The sequence below is a fragment of the Elgaria multicarinata genome, chromosome 15 (genome assembly GCF_023053635.1).
Source record: "Elgaria multicarinata webbii isolate HBS135686 ecotype San Diego chromosome 15, rElgMul1.1.pri, whole genome shotgun sequence".
Lineage (NCBI taxonomy): Eukaryota > Metazoa > Chordata > Lepidosauria > Squamata > Anguidae > Elgaria > Elgaria multicarinata.
In genome coordinates, this window is record NC_086185.1 from 13,889,871 (window position 1) to 13,909,067 (window position 19,197).

The 19,197-nt window shown below is 47.4% G+C and overlaps 3 protein-coding genes across 7 annotated transcripts in view; 2 read left to right on the forward strand and 1 right to left on the reverse strand.

Moving 5' to 3' along the window:
• Positions 1–3,356, forward strand: part of TMLHE (trimethyllysine hydroxylase, epsilon) — a 32,733-nt gene extending 29,377 nt beyond the window's left edge. For all 5 annotated transcript variants that reach the window (XM_063141886.1, XM_063141888.1, XM_063141887.1 and 2 more), the window contains exon 8: positions 725–3,356. In XM_063141886.1, coding sequence (XP_062997956.1) covers positions 725–856 — 132 coding nt within the window. In that variant the 3' untranslated portion in view covers positions 857–3,356. The remainder of the gene's footprint in view (positions 1–724) is intronic.
• Positions 3,357–8,059: 4,703 nt separating this feature from the next.
• LOC134409350 (probable G-protein coupled receptor 34) lies at positions 8,060–9,136 on the reverse strand. The gene has a single exon (XM_063142063.1). It carries the CDS (start codon positions 9,134–9,136, stop codon positions 8,123–8,125), a length of 1,014 nt encoding a protein of 337 aa, XP_062998133.1. The 3' UTR covers positions 8,060–8,122.
• Positions 9,137–15,062: 5,926 nt separating this feature from the next.
• Positions 15,063–16,781, forward strand: LOC134409085 (40-kDa huntingtin-associated protein-like). Its single transcript, XM_063141655.1, has one exon. It carries the CDS (start codon positions 15,097–15,099, stop codon positions 16,150–16,152), a length of 1,056 nt encoding a protein of 351 aa, XP_062997725.1. The 5' UTR covers positions 15,063–15,096; the 3' UTR covers positions 16,153–16,781.
• The last annotated feature ends 2,416 nt before the right edge of the window (positions 16,782–19,197 follow it).

The following is a 19,197-nucleotide window of genomic DNA, read 5'->3' on the forward strand; positions in this document are numbered from 1 at the left end:
TGTGTGCCTCACAGCCTGCCCGTCATCCCCTAAACTACCCTACTTCCCTCGAGGGTGATAGAGGACTCTGTGCCAGAGTTGAGGTAAGGTTCAAGTGCCAGTCCAATTGGTTTCTGTACCTGGAATGGAAGCGGGGTGCCATTTTGTCCTTTGCCTCTTGGGCAGCGAAATCTCTTGGGCCGGCCCTGGGAAGACATCCTGGCTAAGTCTTCTACCTTGCTTTCCAGGAAGCTCAAGCAGCCAGAGAGGCTGCAAAGGACACAGAACAAGGGAAAATGGTAAAAGAAAGAGCACACACACACACACATACACACACACACCATAGGAAAGTTTGGCAAAGGGCTAAGCAAAAGAACAGTGGTGTGGTGGAGTCAGTGTTATTATTATTTTTCATTTCTTATTACATTCATACCCTGCCTTTTTCTTGACGTGGCCCTCTTCTTCTTCGTGTTATCCTCACAACAGCCCTGTGAGGCAGGTTAGAGTGAGAATCAATGAGTGGCTCAAAGCCACCCTGAGAGCTTCAGGGCCGAGTGCGAACTACAGAACCTGGATCTCCCCAGTCCAGCATTCTAACCATTACACCACACTGTCTCTCATCTCTGCCCCTGCTAGGATCGCCGACCAGGCAGCAATGGCATCACAAAACTATTCAAGTAGAGGTTATATGGAACACCGCTCATTCTCTCTCTCTCTCTCTCTCTCTCTCATATTCTGTCCGCAGGCCCTGTTTGTGGACAACTGGCGAGTGCTGCACGGCCGGGAATCTTTTACGGGTTACCGTCAGCTCTGTGGCTGCTACCTGACGAGAGACGATGTCCTAAACACAGCCCGCTTCCTCGGGCTGCAAGCCTAAGGCGGCTTGTCCTTCTGCTGGCCAGCGGGCTGCTGGTCCAGGAAGAGAAGAGCGTTTTGTATACCTCAGAGACCTGGCCTCCACCCGCAAGAGGAGGAGAGGTCCCCACAGCGTTACTTGATTGTTCGCTGCCCGTTGCCTTCCCCTCGCTCTCCCCATTCCGTGATCCCTGACTGTTTGGCTCCTCTCGGCTTGAAAAGCACAACCAATTGGCTCAGCTCGAGCAGGATGGGTCTCGGAGCCGCGTACGTGCCTGCCGCAAATCCTCCAGCCGCCAGATCCCGTGCCTTTTGATGTGTTCAAGTGGTAACAAAACCAGCCTCGGTTTTGCAGGCATTTTTGAAGTTAATTTTTGAAGTATGCAGACTTTTTTGAAGTTAACTGACCGCAGCCACATGGATTTTTTGGGGAAATGGGGGAAGGGTCTCTGGTCTCAAAGAATGTCAAACTACAGCAAAGCCAATCTACGGGGCTCTTTTCCTTATAACCAAACACCTCCCAAAATACACAAGTGCCCAGTGTTTCAAGGGTTATTTTTCTCCCCCTCTCTCCTTCCCCATGGCCTGATACTGGCCTGAACTCACCATACGATGGAGAAAGCTGCTCCAGGAAGCTTTAGAAGAAGAGGACGAGAGCAGCAGATCTAGAGAGGGAAGTTGGTCCCAGATCTAGAGAGGGAAGTTGGTCCCAGATCTAGAGAGGGAAGTTGGAGAGGGAACATCCTTCCTTTCCAGTTCTGCAAAAGCTGACTTTGCAGGAAGAAACGCCAGGGATTTGTGAATCAGCAAAATTCGCCAGAGTTTGCCGAATTCCATCTCAAAGCTCATTCTGACCCGAGTCTGGATCCTATTGTGAGCATTGTTTTTTTCTCTTTTCACGGAAACATCTGTGTGCATTTCCGTGCACGTTTTTTCCCCACGGTGTGCATCTTTGAAATGCAAACGTTCTTCTCCCATTCATTAAAGTGTGTTTCTGTGCGTCTTCCTACCTACCCCCCCCCAAAAATGTACAGATTTGTTTCATGGGCATTTTTCCAAACGTGTGCATGCCGTCAAAGGTGTTTTCTGGTCCATGAACCACACTGCGAGCTCAGAAATGTACAGACTTAGACCACAGATTGCATCCGAGTTCAAGCTGGGTCCGGAAGGTGAAAACGGGCTAAATCCTGATCAAAACCGAACTTGAAATGAATTTCTCCTGCATCCCTGTCCTTCACCATCTCTCCTTTCCAGTTTCTTCCATTCTACAGCTTCTGCCACGATGGTGTACTCTAGCCCACCCAAGTGACCCCTTGCTGCCCGTTCTGCTTTTGGGGAAGGCACAGCAGCTGAGCCGCGTTCCATGCCGTTTCCTTGCCTTGTACTGGCCGCCTGTCTCCATCCAAGGAATTAACTCCTATTTGCTTTACTGCAAGACAAGGGGCTGCAGTTGTTAGGATTTGGAGGGCAATTGAACTGGAAAGCTGGAAGGACAGACGGACTGGATTCTGCGCTCCTTGAGTTGGAGATCTCTTCGCTGATTCAGCAAAAAACCTCGTCGTGTTTTGGCTGACGGCATTTAATGCTTTTCTCCGCGACTGCCTCCGTGCCGAGCTCTCGGCAGAAAAGGAAGCAGGATATTTCTGCTGGCATCGAAGCGAATGTCTTGGGTGCACAAGTGAAGAAACTTCCCTGGGCAAACTCCCTAGCCTTGCCCTTTGGGAAGAGCATTTTGGCTGGCAGTGGGGGATTCCTAGAGGAAGCCGGATGAGCGAATGTAAGCCCTTCGCCTGGAGTATCTCTGCATGTGTCCAGTCAGCCCAAGGAAGCGCCTGCTGCCGTCGCACCCCTTGGGCAAGGCTGAGTAGGGAGGTTGAGGGCTACTTGTGGGGGTCACAGGAAGCCATCTTCTGTCGCTACTTGTGAGAAAATCGCCCCTCCAGTAACAGCTGGGAGCCTCATTTCTTTGCCCCTGAATTGGACCTAAATGCCTTTCTCCCCTCCCACACTGGCTGTGCGGCACCCTTTGCATCGCTCACGATTGTTAACAGTGAAGCCTTCTTAGTAGAACTTGAGATGCGGGCAGCTTTCCAAGAGTTTTGGCTCATGCAAAGTCCCAAAAATAGCTCTATGCACATGATGTGCATGTATGTGCACTCTGCACCAGGATGTATTTTGGAGTCGAGCGTTGAAAACATTTTGAAACAGGCGAAGGAAGAGATGCAGGTGCGAGCATCGTTTATAGCCCGTAAAGCCTTTGCAAGCTGCGGATCTGGGCTGGTGGTTTTGCCACTGACCAGACACTGGCCTAAACACGCACATTTTGAAAAAAGGAGATTAACATCACCAGAAGTCGCCTCCTTGGCTCACCCCTCCTCCTCTGAAAATCTATTCTTCTACAGCTCGACTTTACTGTAACACATTCTGATAGTTTTCTAATGGACTTCTTTTTTCTGCAACTCTTTTTCTTTGCTGGTAATAAAAAGATCAGTGGCATTTCTTTTCTGAGCGTCTGGGTTGCAGCTCCCTTTCTCTGTGTGTGTGGTTTTCTGCAAAACACAGCCTGAACTTCCTCAGTTCCAGCTCTTTCTCTCTCTTCTCATTTGCCAGCACTTATTGCGATGCTGTCTCCATCCAAGGGAGAAGTGCAGGGAATAAGGGAGGCATCTTAAGGCTGTGCTCCGCTTCGCTTCCGATCGCGAATCCGGAGCGGAGTGACCCGATCCGCCTCCGCAAACGGTGGATCCAGATCGGGTTGGAGGAGCTGCAGATTGAGACGAAGCGGTTCGCCTCCATCTGGAGCTCCGAAAGCAGGTAACGGGGGGAGGGGGCTCACCTGGCGCCGGCGACACAGTCTGTGTGGCAACGGTGACAGAGCCAGGTAAGGGGGGAGGGGGGCTTAGCTGCCTCTGTCGCGGTCCGGCGACAGCTTCAACTGAGGGCCAGGCCTCAAGCCAGCAGAGCAGGCCGTGACCTGCTCTAACGGCTTGAGGCCTGGCCCTCAGTTGAAGCCTGCGACAGAGGCAGGTAAGTGGAGGGGAGGAGGGCTTACCTGGCTCCGCCGCAGTCTGTGCTGCGATGGCGGTGGAGCCAGGTAAGGGGGGAGGGGGCTCCCATATTTGGCTCCCATTTTCCCCCCCCTCCCCACATCTTCCTCCGTTGTCTGCCACGGAAACAAGTAAGTAGGAAGGGGGGGCAAAATGTTGATCCGCCCCTCCGGATCTTTCTCCGCGGCGCGGGAGAGGGTCGGATCAGCCCGATCCGAAAGTTGCGGATCGGGCCACAAAGCAGTTCGGGGGGGTCTGTGCACAGCCCTACCATGCATAGCTTTTGGCCCATCTTCCAACTGTGTAAATTCGCTTTGCGTAGGGGTGGAATTTGGCTTTCCTTGGCCCAAGCTTTTTGTCATCTGGGTGCAAGATGTGTGCGGAAACTAACAATCGACTTGCTGGATCACACCAAGGTCCCGTCTAGTCAGTCTTCCTCTATCTGGTGTCTCCAAATGTTTTGACCAACACCATCAACACCATTCAGCATGGCTGCTAGCCAGGGAGGAGAGTCGTAGGGCAATAACACATGGGGACCCAAGGTTGGAAACCACTGATTTTTAGTCCAATATTTTTTTCCGGCCACAACCAGATGCTTCTGAGATGCTCCCAAGAGGTCCGTGAAAGCAACAAATTGCCCTCCTCTTTTGCTTCTCTCCAGCACTTGGCAATTGGAGAGAAGCTGCCTGTGGCCAGGGAAGTTCCATTAAGGCAATGTTGTGATTCCAAGCCCTCCCACCCAGATGTGAGACAATAAAGAGGTCTGTCATGCAATCCACAAAGCTTTATTCAGTAAACAGAAATCTTTTCACACCTGAAGGGTGTATGAGTGCTAGGAGCTATCCTCTAAGCTTAATTTGCCTAACAAAGCAGGTCAGTTGCCTATCAACTAAATGAACAGTTTCACACTGTGCCCGGCGAGCTTTTATCAGAGGTTACTTCAAGCTGTAACCTCTGCCATGTGGCTAGTCTAGCAGACCGCCTCCTGCCTCCTCTCAACTCTGCCTGCTTGATCCTGCAGCGGACTCTGAGATCTGACAATTCTGATGCTCCCTCCCCCTCCGACAAAGACTGAGCTCCCAGGGGTGGGGAGGATGATCTCTGAACCTAGGCCTCCTGTTTGATAAGTTCCTGGGAAGATTCCTCCTTGACTCTTGGGATGTCTTGGAGACTTTTCTTCCCCACTTCCTGTCTTCTTCAGGTTCCAAGTCTGATTTGGGATCCACACCAGGCGAAACTGATCCTGACAGGCAGGGGTGTTGAACCTCAAGGCCAGGGTCAAATCTGACCCTCCAGATTTTCCCAGATGGCCATGCTCCTTCCCTTAACCATGCTCCTTCCCTAGCACCACCTCCTTTCCCCCAACTATGACCATTGTGGGGAGGGGGGGAGTGATGCGTAACTGATCACTTTGGGCTATGCTAGATAGGGGCTGATGAGAGAGGCAGTCCGAAACAGCCAGAGGCTGCCAGGTTGGGGATGGCTGATTGAAAGGAGACGCATTCTGTTGCATGCAGAAATCCTACATGCCTGCCACCCTAAGTCAGCAGCTGAGAGAATTGCCTCATTTTCTGGTGCGTCCAGATGAACGGCTCTTAGCGCTACAAAAGACATCGCGCAGCTATACCTTCTTCCCCTCAGCGGATTTTTTGCGGGGACAAAAAAAGACAGACGATGCATAGTAACGACCTTGCAGAGTTACATGTGGAAGTCAGCAGCGTTTGGAAGCGCACACACCCATTCTGTGTTTGAGGCAGGCCAATTTCAGGGGGGGGAAAGCCTTGTCCAGAGGCACTTAATGAACCCCAATAGCACATTAAAAAAAATAAGGGAGTCAAAACAGAAACCTGAACTAAAGAGAAGGGGAAGGCTACATTTGGAAACCACACTAGTCTCTGCTCAACCACATTTAACAAAGAAATACTGGGCTGTTTTCTCGTATCTATGATGTCATTTCCCCCTTTATTTCTAAGAACATAAGAAGAGCCCTGCTGGTTCAGACCAAGGCTCCATCTAGTCCAGCCTCTGTTCACTCAGTGGCCAACCAACTGTTGTCCAGGGACCAACAAAGCAGGACATAGTGTAACAGCACCCTCCCACCCATGTTCCCCAGCAACTGGTGCACATAGGCTTACTGCCTCAAATACTGGAGATAACACACAACCATCAGGGCTGGTAGCCACTGACAGCCTTTACCTCCTGGAATTTATCCAACCCCCTTTTAAAGCTATCCAAATTGATGGCCATCACCACATCTTGTGGTAGTGTGTTCCATAATTTAACTATGTGCTGTGTGAAGAAGTACTTCCTTTTATTTGTCCTGGATCTCCCATCAGACTTGCTTCAAGTCTACTATTTATGTTTCCAAAACAGCACAGAAAACATTTAAGTCAACTGTGACCCCATTGCCAAAGCACTCTGGAGTTGTCCAACACCGGATCTGTTTTTTGGGCTTTAAAAAAAAAATTCTGCTAAAATGGTATGCCTAGGTGTATTGTAACTCTCTCTCCCACACAGCTATGTTACATCCCTGAGTTAGACCAGGGATGTTGGAGCTTTTGGGGTCAGTAGGCAGTTTTGGAATTTTGAAGGTGTGTTGGGAGAGCTCTCACAAAATGGCTGCCATAGGGTAGGCTTTCCCATTCACAATATGGGTAAGTGTAATGGGCATGGTTAATGTGGGGTGAGCTTACCAGCTCAACTTGCAGTCCACCCCTTGGCCTTGCTCTCTAGGTAATTCACCTTAGACTCAGAAGCTCTCACCACAATATTCTTTATTGACATATATACATAAGAGGAGATCAACTCTTGGCTCCAAAGCCTAAACAAAGAGAATAGAGAAGAGGCCCTGTCCAGGCCTACAGAAATGAAAGCAAAACTAATCTAACATAGGGTGACCATATTTTGGAAACCAAAAAGGAGGACAACATGGTCGGCCCCAAAGGGGGCATGTCTAGCACCAAGGGGGCGTGCCCACCCAAACATAGCCTTGGTCACATGTCTGATTTTACAGCACACATTTAAGACAAATCTGTTCTACAAAATAATTTTAAAACCTCAATTATTAAAAAATTCCTAAAAAAATCAATGGATGAACAAATCTGTTTCAAATTTGGTATGGCTAAAGCTCTACCTAGAACCTATCATGGTGCAAAGTTTCATCTCTTTATCTTTAAAAATGACGATTTTAAAAATAGTAATTTTAAAACCTCAATTATTAAAAAATTCCTATAAAATCAATGGATGAACAGATCTGTTTCAAATTTGGTATGGCTAAAGCTCTACCTAAAACCTATCATGGTGCAAAGTTTCATCTCTTTATCTTTAAAAATGGCAATTTAAAAAATAATAATTTTAAAACCTCAATTATTAAAAAATTCCTTAAAAAATCAATGGATGAACGGAACTGTTTCAAATTTGGTATGACTAAAGCCCTTCCTAAGAGCTACCAACATGCCAAGTTTCATGTGTTTCTCTTTAAAAATGACAGAGTTATAAGCATTTTTGTTAATTCCCATTAGAGCTGCTCTTTGGCTGGGGAAGATTGGAAAAATCCGGATTTCCCCTCCTCTCCCGGATTTGTCACCAAAAACCCGGGCAAATCTGGGCAAATCCGGTCATATGGTCACCCTATCTAACAGCTGCTGCAGACTTCTTAAAAATATATACACGTCACAGTGGGCACAGCCAGTCACAAAACATTCATTTCCCGGAAGGCAAACAGGTGAGGCCAAAAGAAAAGTAACTTGCCCAATAGCCCAAATACAAGGCAGAGATGGGACCTGACTGAGCTCCAAAATATGAAACCTTTGCTTTGAGGCATGCCGGCCTCCCAGTTGAAAAGCATTTTAAAAATATATATTAAGAGTTAAAATTCAGGAGCTGCAGGGATTCTGTTGGATGCTAGGTGAAAGCCCGAGAGTTAGAAAGTACAAAGCAGGATATAGACAAAAACAAAAAACGTTATAGTTGCTGGAGTGTGGGCAGTCTGGAGAGACCATGTGGGCAGTCATGTAGACAAAAAACACTATAGCTGCTGGCGTGTGGACAGTCTGTTGCAACTCTGAATGTATCTTCCAGTGGAAGAGAAGAACTGGATATCCCCCTCTCTCTATTTTGCCCAGTGTTTTCCAGCCTGGAGGACTCCCGCCTTAAAAGCTCAACTGTGATTACTCCCTGCCTGTCTTCTTCACGGCCTGTCTTTCATAGCCTGTCTGACACCCGGAAGACCATCCCAAGCTTCAGCTCCCCTGGATCCTAGAGTCTGTGATGGATTTCCTAAGGTCTCCCTGGTTTTTCTGGAGTGCGCCTTTCAGCTTTCCATGGGTGGCTGCCAGAAGGGTTCTTTTGAAACTGCTGGACAAGAAGAAGAAAATCACAGGGTCAAAGCAGCAGTTGAGGGCAGAGATGCAAAGGACGAGCTCATTAGCCATGTGGAGGGCCTGTATGTTCCACAGATCAGAGATGACCCCCACCTGAGCCAGAATGTAGGGCACCCGGACCACGTGGTAGGGGGCGAAGCATATGAGGAAGATGACCAGGACCACAAAGGTCTTCATAATAGCTCTGCTGTTCATCCTCTTACTCCTCTGCTGAGTTTTCCTTAAGGAGACCATGCGGAGTTTAAGGGAGATTTTGCCGTAGGAGTAGAGGAAAAATCCCAGTAAGCCAAAGAATGTGGCCACCGCAGTCATGTTGAGTGCAGCCCCCAGGGTGCTTCTCTTCTTGAAATGGAAGCATTTGTGGCTGCAGGAATCCCCCTTGCCGTTATCGAAAAAGAAGGGCAGCATGGTGCTGGTACAGAAGAGCCACACGCCACACGACGCAGCGGTGCTGTGCGGCACGGAATGGATCCGGAACTGTTGCAGGGGTCTGATGATCTTCAGGTAGCGATCCAGGCTGATCAGACTGAGGAGGAAGATGCTGACGTACATGGTGAGGTAGAAGACGATGCCCACCAGTTTGCAGAGGATATGGGGGCCGCTCTGGTTTTGATAAGCCGCCCGGAAGAACAGGCAAAAGGCCAGCAGGAGGTCTGAGATAGCAAGGCTCTTCATGTACACAGTGATGGAGTTCATCTTCTGGGTACCAAAACAGAATACCCAGAGGGCCAGCGCATTACTGAAGAAACCAATGATGGAGATGAAGGAGTACATCACTGGTAGGGTCTCATCCAGGAAGCCATTCTGGATTTCACAAGCTGATCCATTGGATACATTCCCATGGAGCTCACCAGAAGGAGAAGGGGTACCCATAGCTCTGTGAGAAAACCAAGTGGTGGATGATTAGCTGATTCCACAAATGACTTAGATGCCCATCACTAAACAAGCTGGAAATAACAAGTTAGCCCTGAGTTAGCCTGCTTGTTCACATGGGCTTGTTTATTCCATGCAAGCCACTGCTGCAACCATCCTTAGCTTAGTTCTATTAAATGGCTTTCATGGATAGAACTTGCACGTTGAAGAATACAACACCCAAGGCCGTTCTATACAGAAAATTGTTAAGAGCCGTCAACTGATTTAAATAATGTTTATTTATTTTTATTTTATTTATTACATTTATATACCATCCCACAGCTGAAGCGCTCTGGGTGGTTCACAAAAATAAATCAGGCTGTATTTAATGATTCTAAATTTGCCTATTATAAAACCTCCTTTTTTTTTACACCTTGAGGGAAGTTTATGATTTACAATTTAATAAACAAAAGAAATGTCATTCATTTGGGAAGGAAGGATAAATAATTTCTTATTCGTTCCATACTACAGTAAAACACCGGCGTCAAAGTAGCATTACAAAGTGAATGCCTGTGCACTTGACTCAGCCTCTTTAATTCTCCAATTAATCACACTTTCCTTTAGATGTCCACTCAGAAGTAAGCCTTACTGAGTTCAACTGGACTTACTCCCAGCTTAGTCACAGCGCGGGGGAGGCAGAGGCTGGAAGAAAGATTGATAGGCAGATCAAGAATTGGCTTTAAATTGGCCCATGTAATATTTTATTTATTTATTTATTTATTTATTTATTTATTACATTTCTATACCGCCCAATAGCCGGAGCTCTCTGGGCAGTTCACAAAATGATATATGATAATTTTTGGTATATTGCTTACATATTTAAATAAAATAGTTTGATTTCACAAGCAAGAAAATGCTGTGTCATGAGAGCAATTATATATTCTCCTCTGAAGAATCTCCTCTGAATATTGATGGTTCTCAGTATATTTAGCTATAAATATTTCCTTGTGGTTCACAGTTTATGCCCTGCACCCAGCTACGCCTGATTTGTCCACTTGTTTCTTGTGCTCACCACTGTTCATTTTCCAACACAACAAAACAACAACAACAGAACCACAAAAAAGATAAGAAAGAACACATCAGAGCCTTGCTGGATCAGATCATGGGTCCACCTAGTCCAGCATTTTGTTCACAGAGTGCTGAACACTTCTGTTTCAAATATATACATTAATATACATACATCTGAATAATCATCCCTATGGAATGGACAGCTGTACGAGGTACATTCAAATGTAGCAGAGTAGTAACATCTTCAGTCTATTGAATGATTGCGGGTGCTTTTCCTTCCAGGCTTGGAGTCTAAGGGCACAGTCCTATGCATGTTTAGACGGGGGGGGGGGGAGTCCTACCACTCCCAGCATCCCCACCCCACCCCACCCAGTCTCTTGCAATTATCAGAGCTCTCAGTATCCACTTTGCTCTCCAACAATGTATGGTTCCTGAGTCAGCAAGCTAGCGATTGAAAGCTCAATCTCAGCTTAGCCTCCCCCAACCTGGTGCTTTCCAGATGTGTAGGACTTCAACAACTATCGTCCCTAGACAGCATGTACAATGGCCAGGCCTTTTGAGGATGCTGAGATGTGAAGCTGAACTAATCTGGAGATTAGGGAAGACTATTAGATTAGTTAAAACTGTCCACCTATAAAAGAAAGGAAGGAAGGAAGGAAGGAAGCCTGGAAGCCTTTCCGAACATAACCCAAGAAATACTGATTTCACCATCCGACAGGTCCCACTTAAGAACATAAGACAAGCCATGCTGGATCAGACTGAGGGTCCATCTAGTCCAGCATCTGTTTACACAGTGGCCAACCAGCTGTCAGCCAGGGACCCACAAGCAGGACACAGGTGCAACAGCACCCTCCTGCCCATGTTCCCCAAGTTAGCTTCTTCACCTGCTCTCAGACATCCTACTCACCGGGGATTGGCGTCTCTGCTTGAATTTCCCACTCCTTCTTAAAGCCTGCATCTGAATTGTTTGAAAGCATCCTTGTCTGCTTACCTTTAATGTCAAGACCCTGCTCTGTCAGCAAAAGGGATGGATGTGGTTTGGTACGAAAATCTCCCACATAATATCAACCCACTTTTAGCTGTGTGTGGGAGAGAGAGAGACTGCTGCGGACTCAGAACAGATGTGAAAGAGCTTCCTTTCAGCTTACAGAAAGCAGAAGCGACTTGAGGAGGGTGGTGGCGGCGCGTTGGGCACTTGGAGTTGGGGTGAGAGGTGTTGTGTTCAGACAATCGTGTCTAGCTTTGAGCGTATTTCTGCAGGCATTGCTCCTTCTACGTCTGATGTTCAGAGCTGTCATGTTGTCAAAAGGGCATCATTCACACGCAAGAGCAAGGTAGCATCCGGCTTGGGAAAACCCCTTAATTTAAAGAAATGGGGGTGGGGGAAACTTGCCCAAAGCAGACTGAGTGTACCAGCAGAATGCTTAACTTTTAGAGGGGTGGGGGGGATATGAGGAAGAGCACTCCCCACTGAGTCTTTTTTTTTTTGCTGGTTCCCTTTGTTATTTGAGATTTCCCCTTTCTTTTACACATAGGATTCCCCCCTTACAAGTACCTGAAATACAAATATTTTTAAAATATTCAAATCTGCTGCCTCATCAGTTTATTTGTATGTTTGACAGTTCTGCCCTGAAAGGAAGCAAGAGGTTAATTAGCTTGCCTTCTATAACATTTCAATTCTAGTCATTATATCTGATTTTGCCCATAAATTTGCATATGCAAATTAACATAAGCAAATTTGTGCTTATGGGCCTGTGACCCAGATCTTTTAAGGACCCAGAACTGCTCCTGGTGGTGACAGAATGCTGATTGCCAGCCCAAAAACAGGAGGGAAGAAGAATGGAATGGAGTATCCTGAACAGGAGCACTTCACACTGCAACATTTTGTTGCAGATCCTGCTTGCTTTATTTAAGACCAATTGATGATGCCTCTTTTTTTGCAGTGACCATTAAACAACGCACTTGATAAGAAAGTTTTCAGTCAATCCATCTACCAATTCATCAACTTGTGTGGTAAGAGCCCCCCTAATGGGCTCAGGGAGTCCGTGTCTAGCCGCGATTCCAATGATAGATAGACACGAGGTAAGGTCAGGAAGCGTCAGCGTTATTTCACACAAGCGGAAAGACTGTCTGTTTCAATTACAGAAGCAGTACCGAGTGTTCGACTACTCGGAGATTTTATACAGTCCGCAAAACAAGTTACATATTAGATTATACAGTGGCATACTTGGGTAAATTTCCACAAGAAGCCCATAGACCAACATTGGAGCCGCTGCCCTTAGCAGAAACCCATTGAGTATTGTCTGTTGACTGAGCAAGCCGGAACTCTCCAGATAACATACTTATCTCTTGACCCCAACTGTGTACGTGGTCTCTTCGCTTAGGTTGCATGACTGACAAGGCAAAGGTTACCTATAAGTTACTCATCAGAACAACAAGATAATGACATTCTCATTTCACTTGGGCTGCAATCCTATGCATGCTTGCCTACTGAATGTAAATCCCATTGAACACAATGTGATTGACTTCTGAGTGAACACCCATAGCATGCAGCTGTATGCATTGCAGTCCTGGTCCAGTTATGTTTTCAACTGCAGACTTGGTCCACACTGACAACTAATGTCCACCCCCACTGATTTTGCACATGGGTTATGCTTTTGATCCTTAGACTTCTGATCTTTATTCATTCGCTCGGATTGAACCTTTGATTGCATCCCCCAATGCCACCCTATCTGTCACTCCTCCCTCCTCCACTTCTGTCTGTGAATTGCTTGTGGTATTTCAGAACTAGGTCGGCTTATAAATTCAAATGCCTGTGGCAACCTGAGGCCAGGAAATTTGGTCAAAATGATGAGAAACCAATTCTTGAGTTCCAGGAGATAGTCAGGAAATGGGGTAGAACATCTCCCCAGATGTATTGAACTGCAAATGTCATCATTCCCATCCAGCCCAACACATCTGGAGGGCACTTGGTTGGGAAAGATGGGTGCAGAGGAGGTTGAGGAAGATGGGCGCAGAATCTTTAGCAATGTATGAAGTGGTGATATGGAAGAGGTTTGGAAATTATCTTTGATATAAAAATAAGGGCATTACTCATGTCTGTGTTTTCATCTGTAAAATGCTGAAGGGCATGAGGTTGTATTCAATCCTACTCAGAGTAGACCCATCAAAATGAATGGGTTTTGAGTTAAACTAACATTGCATACAACCCTATCCTCTGATCTCTGCAGCTGCAAAAGGGCAGGCTGTATTTGCAGACTTCCGCACACCTCTGCTTCAAGAAAGGAGGCCCACAGTTTCAGTTCTTGTATCAGTCTCTTTACTTTTGAGTGGAAGCGGAGCGGGGGGGAAAGAAAGCCAAACACATTGGCATCTGTTCAAGCTGCCATTGATGTCTCTGGTTGGTTGTCACCTGCTTGGGAAGACTTGCACAGAGGAAGTGAATGCCCTAAGTCAGTTGTATTGCAGCATAACCAGCAAAAATTGGGTTGCTCAGATTTGGTGTGCGTGGGATAGGTAAGACAACCCTAACTACCAAAAATAATGCTGGCAAGCAATGATGAATCTGCATTGTGCAAAGCCCACGCACCTCTCTTTTTACAACCCAACAGTGGGCACACAGCTCTTCTGGCCCTCCTCTAGAAGAATTGGCATATTTATCCCTTACCAACCTGCCCGGTCACTGAGGTCATCCGAGGGCCTGCTCCTGGTGGTTCCACATAGATCCATCTTCCGATTGGAATCCACCAGGGGCAGAGCCTTCAGCGTGGTGGCCCCCCTCCTGTGGAATTCCCTGCCTCTGGAGGTCAGGCAGGCGCCAACCTCGTACTCCTTTCAGAGCCTCCTGAAAACATCTTTATTCCAAGAAGCCTTTCTCTAATATGCAGCCTTGGATTTCTGTTTTTGATTCTTTTAAATTTTGTTTTAACTGTTTTATTCTGTTTTTAATTTTCATTTTATCTTGTACACCGCTCCGAAATTTTCCAATGGGGAGCGGTATATAAATATTCTAAATAAATAAATAAATAATAATAAATATATCAAGTTTTTCCTGGCTTTACGAAGGATAACACCCCACTCTCACCAAACAGGTCAGCCGCCTCCAACCAATGGGTTGGACTACAACTCCCATCACCCCCAGCCAGCGTGGTCCAACCCATCTGCTAAGCGCCAGTTGGGGGGGAAGAAAACCGTCGTAGAGGTGGGAGCAGTAGAAGCTGGTGGCTCCGATTTCGGTGGGGTTGTGAATCCAGAACCATCGGGAACTCCAAAGGAGCTATGCGAGCGTGCTGGATCCATTTCTTTCTGGCTCCCTCCTTGATGGGCTTTCGGAAGCAGGCTAAAACTTTTTTGTTCCAGCAGACCCTTGGAGAATAATCTGGCCCTCCATCTATGTTATTGTCTTATAATTTTGTTGTGTATTTTAAATGTTTATGGTTTTGTTTCCCACTCCCATGTATATTTTAAACTTTGTAAGGCCGCCTTGAGGCCCAGCATTGGGCAAAAGGCGGGATACAAATCAAAATAATAATAATAATAACAACAACAACAACAACAACAACCCAGAATGGATTCACAGCCCCGCCGAAATCGGAGCCACCAGCCTCTACTGCAGCCTTTCTCAACCTGGGGCGCTCCAGATGTGTTGGACTGCATCTCCCAGAATGCCCCAGCCTGGCTGGGGCATTCTGGGAGTTGTAGTCCAACACATCTGGAGCGCCTCAGGTTGAGAAAGGCTGCTCTACTGGATGGGCGCATCCTAGCCCCAACGTCGCTATAGTAACCCGCCCTTCTCCTTCCCCCGCCTCCCCCTTCCTACATCCGGGCACCGGCTCGTTCCCAAGCAACGCGTTGTCGTCATTTCCTGTAAGGCCTAGAAGCTGCGGCTGTCGTCAGGGAGCGAGGAGCGAGCGATGTTGTCCGTCCCGGGCGTCGGGGGCGGCCCGTCCGCGGCCTTCGACGGCGGGTCGGGGAGCGACTTCCTCACCCGCTACCGGCTGGTGTCGGCCAAGCTCCGCCGGCGCTTCCTGCGCAAACCCAACGTGTCTGAGGCGGCCGAGCAGTTCGGGGCGCTGGCCCGGGAGCTGCGCGCGCAGGAGAGCCTGCCGTACGCGGCCTGGTGCCAGCTGGCGGTGGCGCGCTGCTCCCAGAGCCTGGGCCACCCGGCCGGCGAGGCGGCGGCGCTGGGCGAGGCGGCGCGCCTGTGGCTGCAGCAGGAGCGGGAGGTCCGCCAGCGCCAAGGCCCCGGGCTGGGCCTGTCCGAGCACCTGCCCGCCGCCCAGAGCTGCGTGGCCTTCGCCGCCCGCCTGCACTTCGAGCTGGGCCAGCCGGCGTTGGCGGCCGGGCTGTGGCTGGAGCTGGCCCACGAGCTGCGCTCCGCCGGCGACCCGGCCCAAGCCGTGCCGGCCTTCCTGCGCGCCGCCGACCTCCTGGCCGTGGGCCACCTGCCCCTGGAAGCGCTGCGCTGCCTGCGCGACGTGGCCTCCTGCCTGCTGCTCGGCCGCGACCACGACGGCGCCCTGACCGTGCTCACGCAAGCCCAGCTCCTGGCCCAGGCCCACACCGGCACCGGCAGCGGCTCCGCAGCCTCCGCTGGGGCCGCCGCCGCTGCCGCCTCCTCCAGTGCTATCAGCCCGCCGCCAGCCGCCTTCCTCGACGAACTGCTCCAGTGCGAGGTGACCCGCGTCCTCCTCTTACTCCTGCTCCAGCCGCCGCCCTCAAAACTGCTGCCCGAACATGCCCAGACCCTCGAGAAGTACTCCTGGGAGGCCCTGGATGCCTCACCGGGCTACGTGCCCTCCGAGCTGTTCCTGCTCCTGCAGTCCACCGTCATGGCTTGCCAAGAGAAAGACCCCGAGTCGCTCAAAGTGCTGCAGAAGGAGCTCTGGCCGCTTCTCACTCCTGAGCAGAACCACCTGCTCCATTTAGTCCTGCAAGAGATGATCAGTCCCTCTGGCCAGGGTGTCTGAGCAGCTTGAGCAGCGACTTCTTCCTAGGCCGGATTTGCTCTGGTCGGAGTTGATGGAGAGAGGTGGCATGCATCTCTCCTAACTTCTCCTAGTCCCCAGCTTGCTCTTTCCTTTAAGATTCATCCCTACACCTTTCCTCTGTAAATACTCAAAAGTGCTGCAAAGCAATTTCCTTTTCCATACCCTGGGGACTTATTTCCTGCCATTCCAGGTCTAGTGTATCCTGTCAACCCTTGGACTTGAGAGAACTGTGTGTGGCTTTCAAAGATGTTTTACTGTTGGCCTAGTTTTCTCTTTTTGGGTCTTGCAGGACTCTTCCTTCATCCCTCAGCACGGGAAGGATGGTTGTATCCAGTTGCAGGGTTGGCCCTACGTTGTTGTTTGTGGCAAAATGTTTCTCTTTTTTTTGACTGAGAATATTGTATGGAAAGCTTTGGGCAACTTTTCTCCAAATGTTACATTCCAAATATGTAGAGTATTCTTCGTTGCACTTCATTTGTTGCAGAAACTGTTTTGTTTTAATGTCAGTATTTATGGGATAATGTGGACAAAGAACTTGGAAATTTCAAAACACTTGTTTCCTTTTGTTTTCTGTGAAAATAAACTTGAGCATGTTATAGCTGAGCAAAGCTGTGTTCTTTTGCACAGGGGTCTATGTTGGGCTGTTGGTTTATGGCTTGAAAATTATGCTTCCATTTCTCTCATTGCCTTAAGCTGCAATCCTGTATACTGTTACTTGGGAGTAAGTCATATTGAACTCAGTGGAGCTTACTTCTGAGTAGTCATATATAGAATTGCATTGTTGGTATAATAGAACTGATTTCAGTAATCATTATATAAATAAATTAATTCTGTTCTAACATTTCATTGATTAGAATTAAGGTGAAGTGAGAGTTATGGAAACAGGCTTGTTGAAGCAATTTATGAAATGTTGACAACCCAACCCTAAACCTGCTAAAATTGAGACTCATTGGGATCAAGAACTATTGGGATCAAGACTGCAATCACACAGGATTGTGCTGAAAGTATGTTTAGGACCGAAACTGTAGTCTTCAGTACCCACATTTGTAACATAAGAATCCTGACCACAGAGAAAATGCTGGTATCAGGTCTTCTATTACTTTTTATTAGATTTGTATATCACTCATAAGTACACAAGTAGTGCCATGCTGGATCAGACCATGGGTCCATGTAGTCCAGAACTCTGTTCAACCAGGGACCCACAAGCAGGACACGGTGCACAGCACCCTCCCACCTGTGTTCCCCAGCAACTGGCAAATGCCCTTGGCCATTTACAATAATAAAATGAAACAACAAAATATCCAAAAGTAAATAAATAAAAGTAATAGTACAACAATACAAGTATCAAAATCATACAATATTAAAAAGATTACAAACATTGAGCAGCCAGCAGTAAAACTAACGCAACAGATTCAAGGTTATATCCCTGCTAAAAAGGAAGGTCTTAACCAGGTGTCTAAATGTATACGGTGAAGACATCAGGTAGATCTCTCTGGGAAGGATGTTCCAAAGACGGATGGTGGGGCACTATACAGAATGTTCTCTCCCTGGTAGTCCCCCATTGCACCTTTTGGGCAGCAGCACCCAGAAAAGAGCTTCCAAAGACTACCTTAGCAATCATGCAGGAACAAATGGGAAAAGGGTTTCCTAGGTCCTAAACTGTTTATGGCTTTAGATTTATTTATTTATTGCGTTTTTACACCACCCAATAGCCGAAGCTCTCTGAGCGGTTTACAAAAATTAAAACCATCAAAAATCATTCAAAATATAAAACAAACAACATAAAAGCATAATATAAAATACAATATAAATACACAAAACTATAGGGCTGTATACAGGGGATACTCCTATGGTAGGAGAAGACTTTCCACAGCCCTGCTGTTTGACATTCTGTTATTTGCGGTTTTATTCATTTCACAACTGAACGGCCTGCTTTTCAACCATTGTTCTCCAAGCAGGTTACAGTTAAAAGAAAAATATAATACCAATAAAATCACAACAATGACATCCAGTATGTCTGTTGTTGGGAGTCTTGACTATCACCTCCTTTAGCTGGAGACAGCCAGGGAATGAGGTTCCTGAGGAACAGCAGTGTTTACCTGTTGTAGCAAAAAACAAGCAATCTTTTGGCATCTTGAACACTAATGCATTTGTGACTCCAGCTTTCATTGGCTAAACATATCAGTAAAGATGACCTGTACTTTTATTACAAACAAGTTCAAAAAGACTTAATGGAACAACACTTTGGATCAAGCCTCAAAACTATCTAGTAACCAGTGCAGTTGACACAGGATGGAGCAATATCTTCAAAACAGCCAGTCCAGTAAGCAGCCTCGCTGCTCTATTCTGCTCTAATTGAGGATTCAGACTGCCTTTAGAGGTAGCCCCATGTATAACAGATCACAATACTCAAACAAGAGATTTGTTCTTTGTTACTCCTTAGCTTCACTTAGTTTATGTAGAATTAAATAATTGGTAAAAGGTAATGGACAGAAGGGATTTGCTCAGTAATAATTACTGTTTTTTAAGTTTAAGAGAACAATTCTTTCTCTGCTTATACTTCCACTACAAATACCTTCAGTAGTTAAAAGTTATATAGACCAAGACCCTTTCCTGTAGTTCAGCAGTAAGGAATATCGATTTCTCTCATTTAAAAGCACGAAAGGGTTGTGGGGGTATCTTGATTTTTGTTGCAAGAGGGCATGTGAGTGAGAAATGAGTTCACTTCTCTCACACACCCTTTTTCTTCCCCACTGGGTGAGAGAGCCTCTGGTAGCCTTCCCCAAAGTGGTCTCCTCCAGAAGTTTTGGACTACATCTGCCATCATCCTCTGACTGAAGCCCAGAGCAGTTACACAACCCCACTGACATCGGAGCCACCAGCCTCCACTGTTTATACACCGGAAATTCAGGCTTGGAGGCGTCGGACTCTCTAGCCTTCCCCTCAATCTCTATGCTTGCCTCGCCTCCATTCCTCGATCTGTAGGACCGTCTCTCCCATTCGTAACTCTATAGTTCCTGCCGG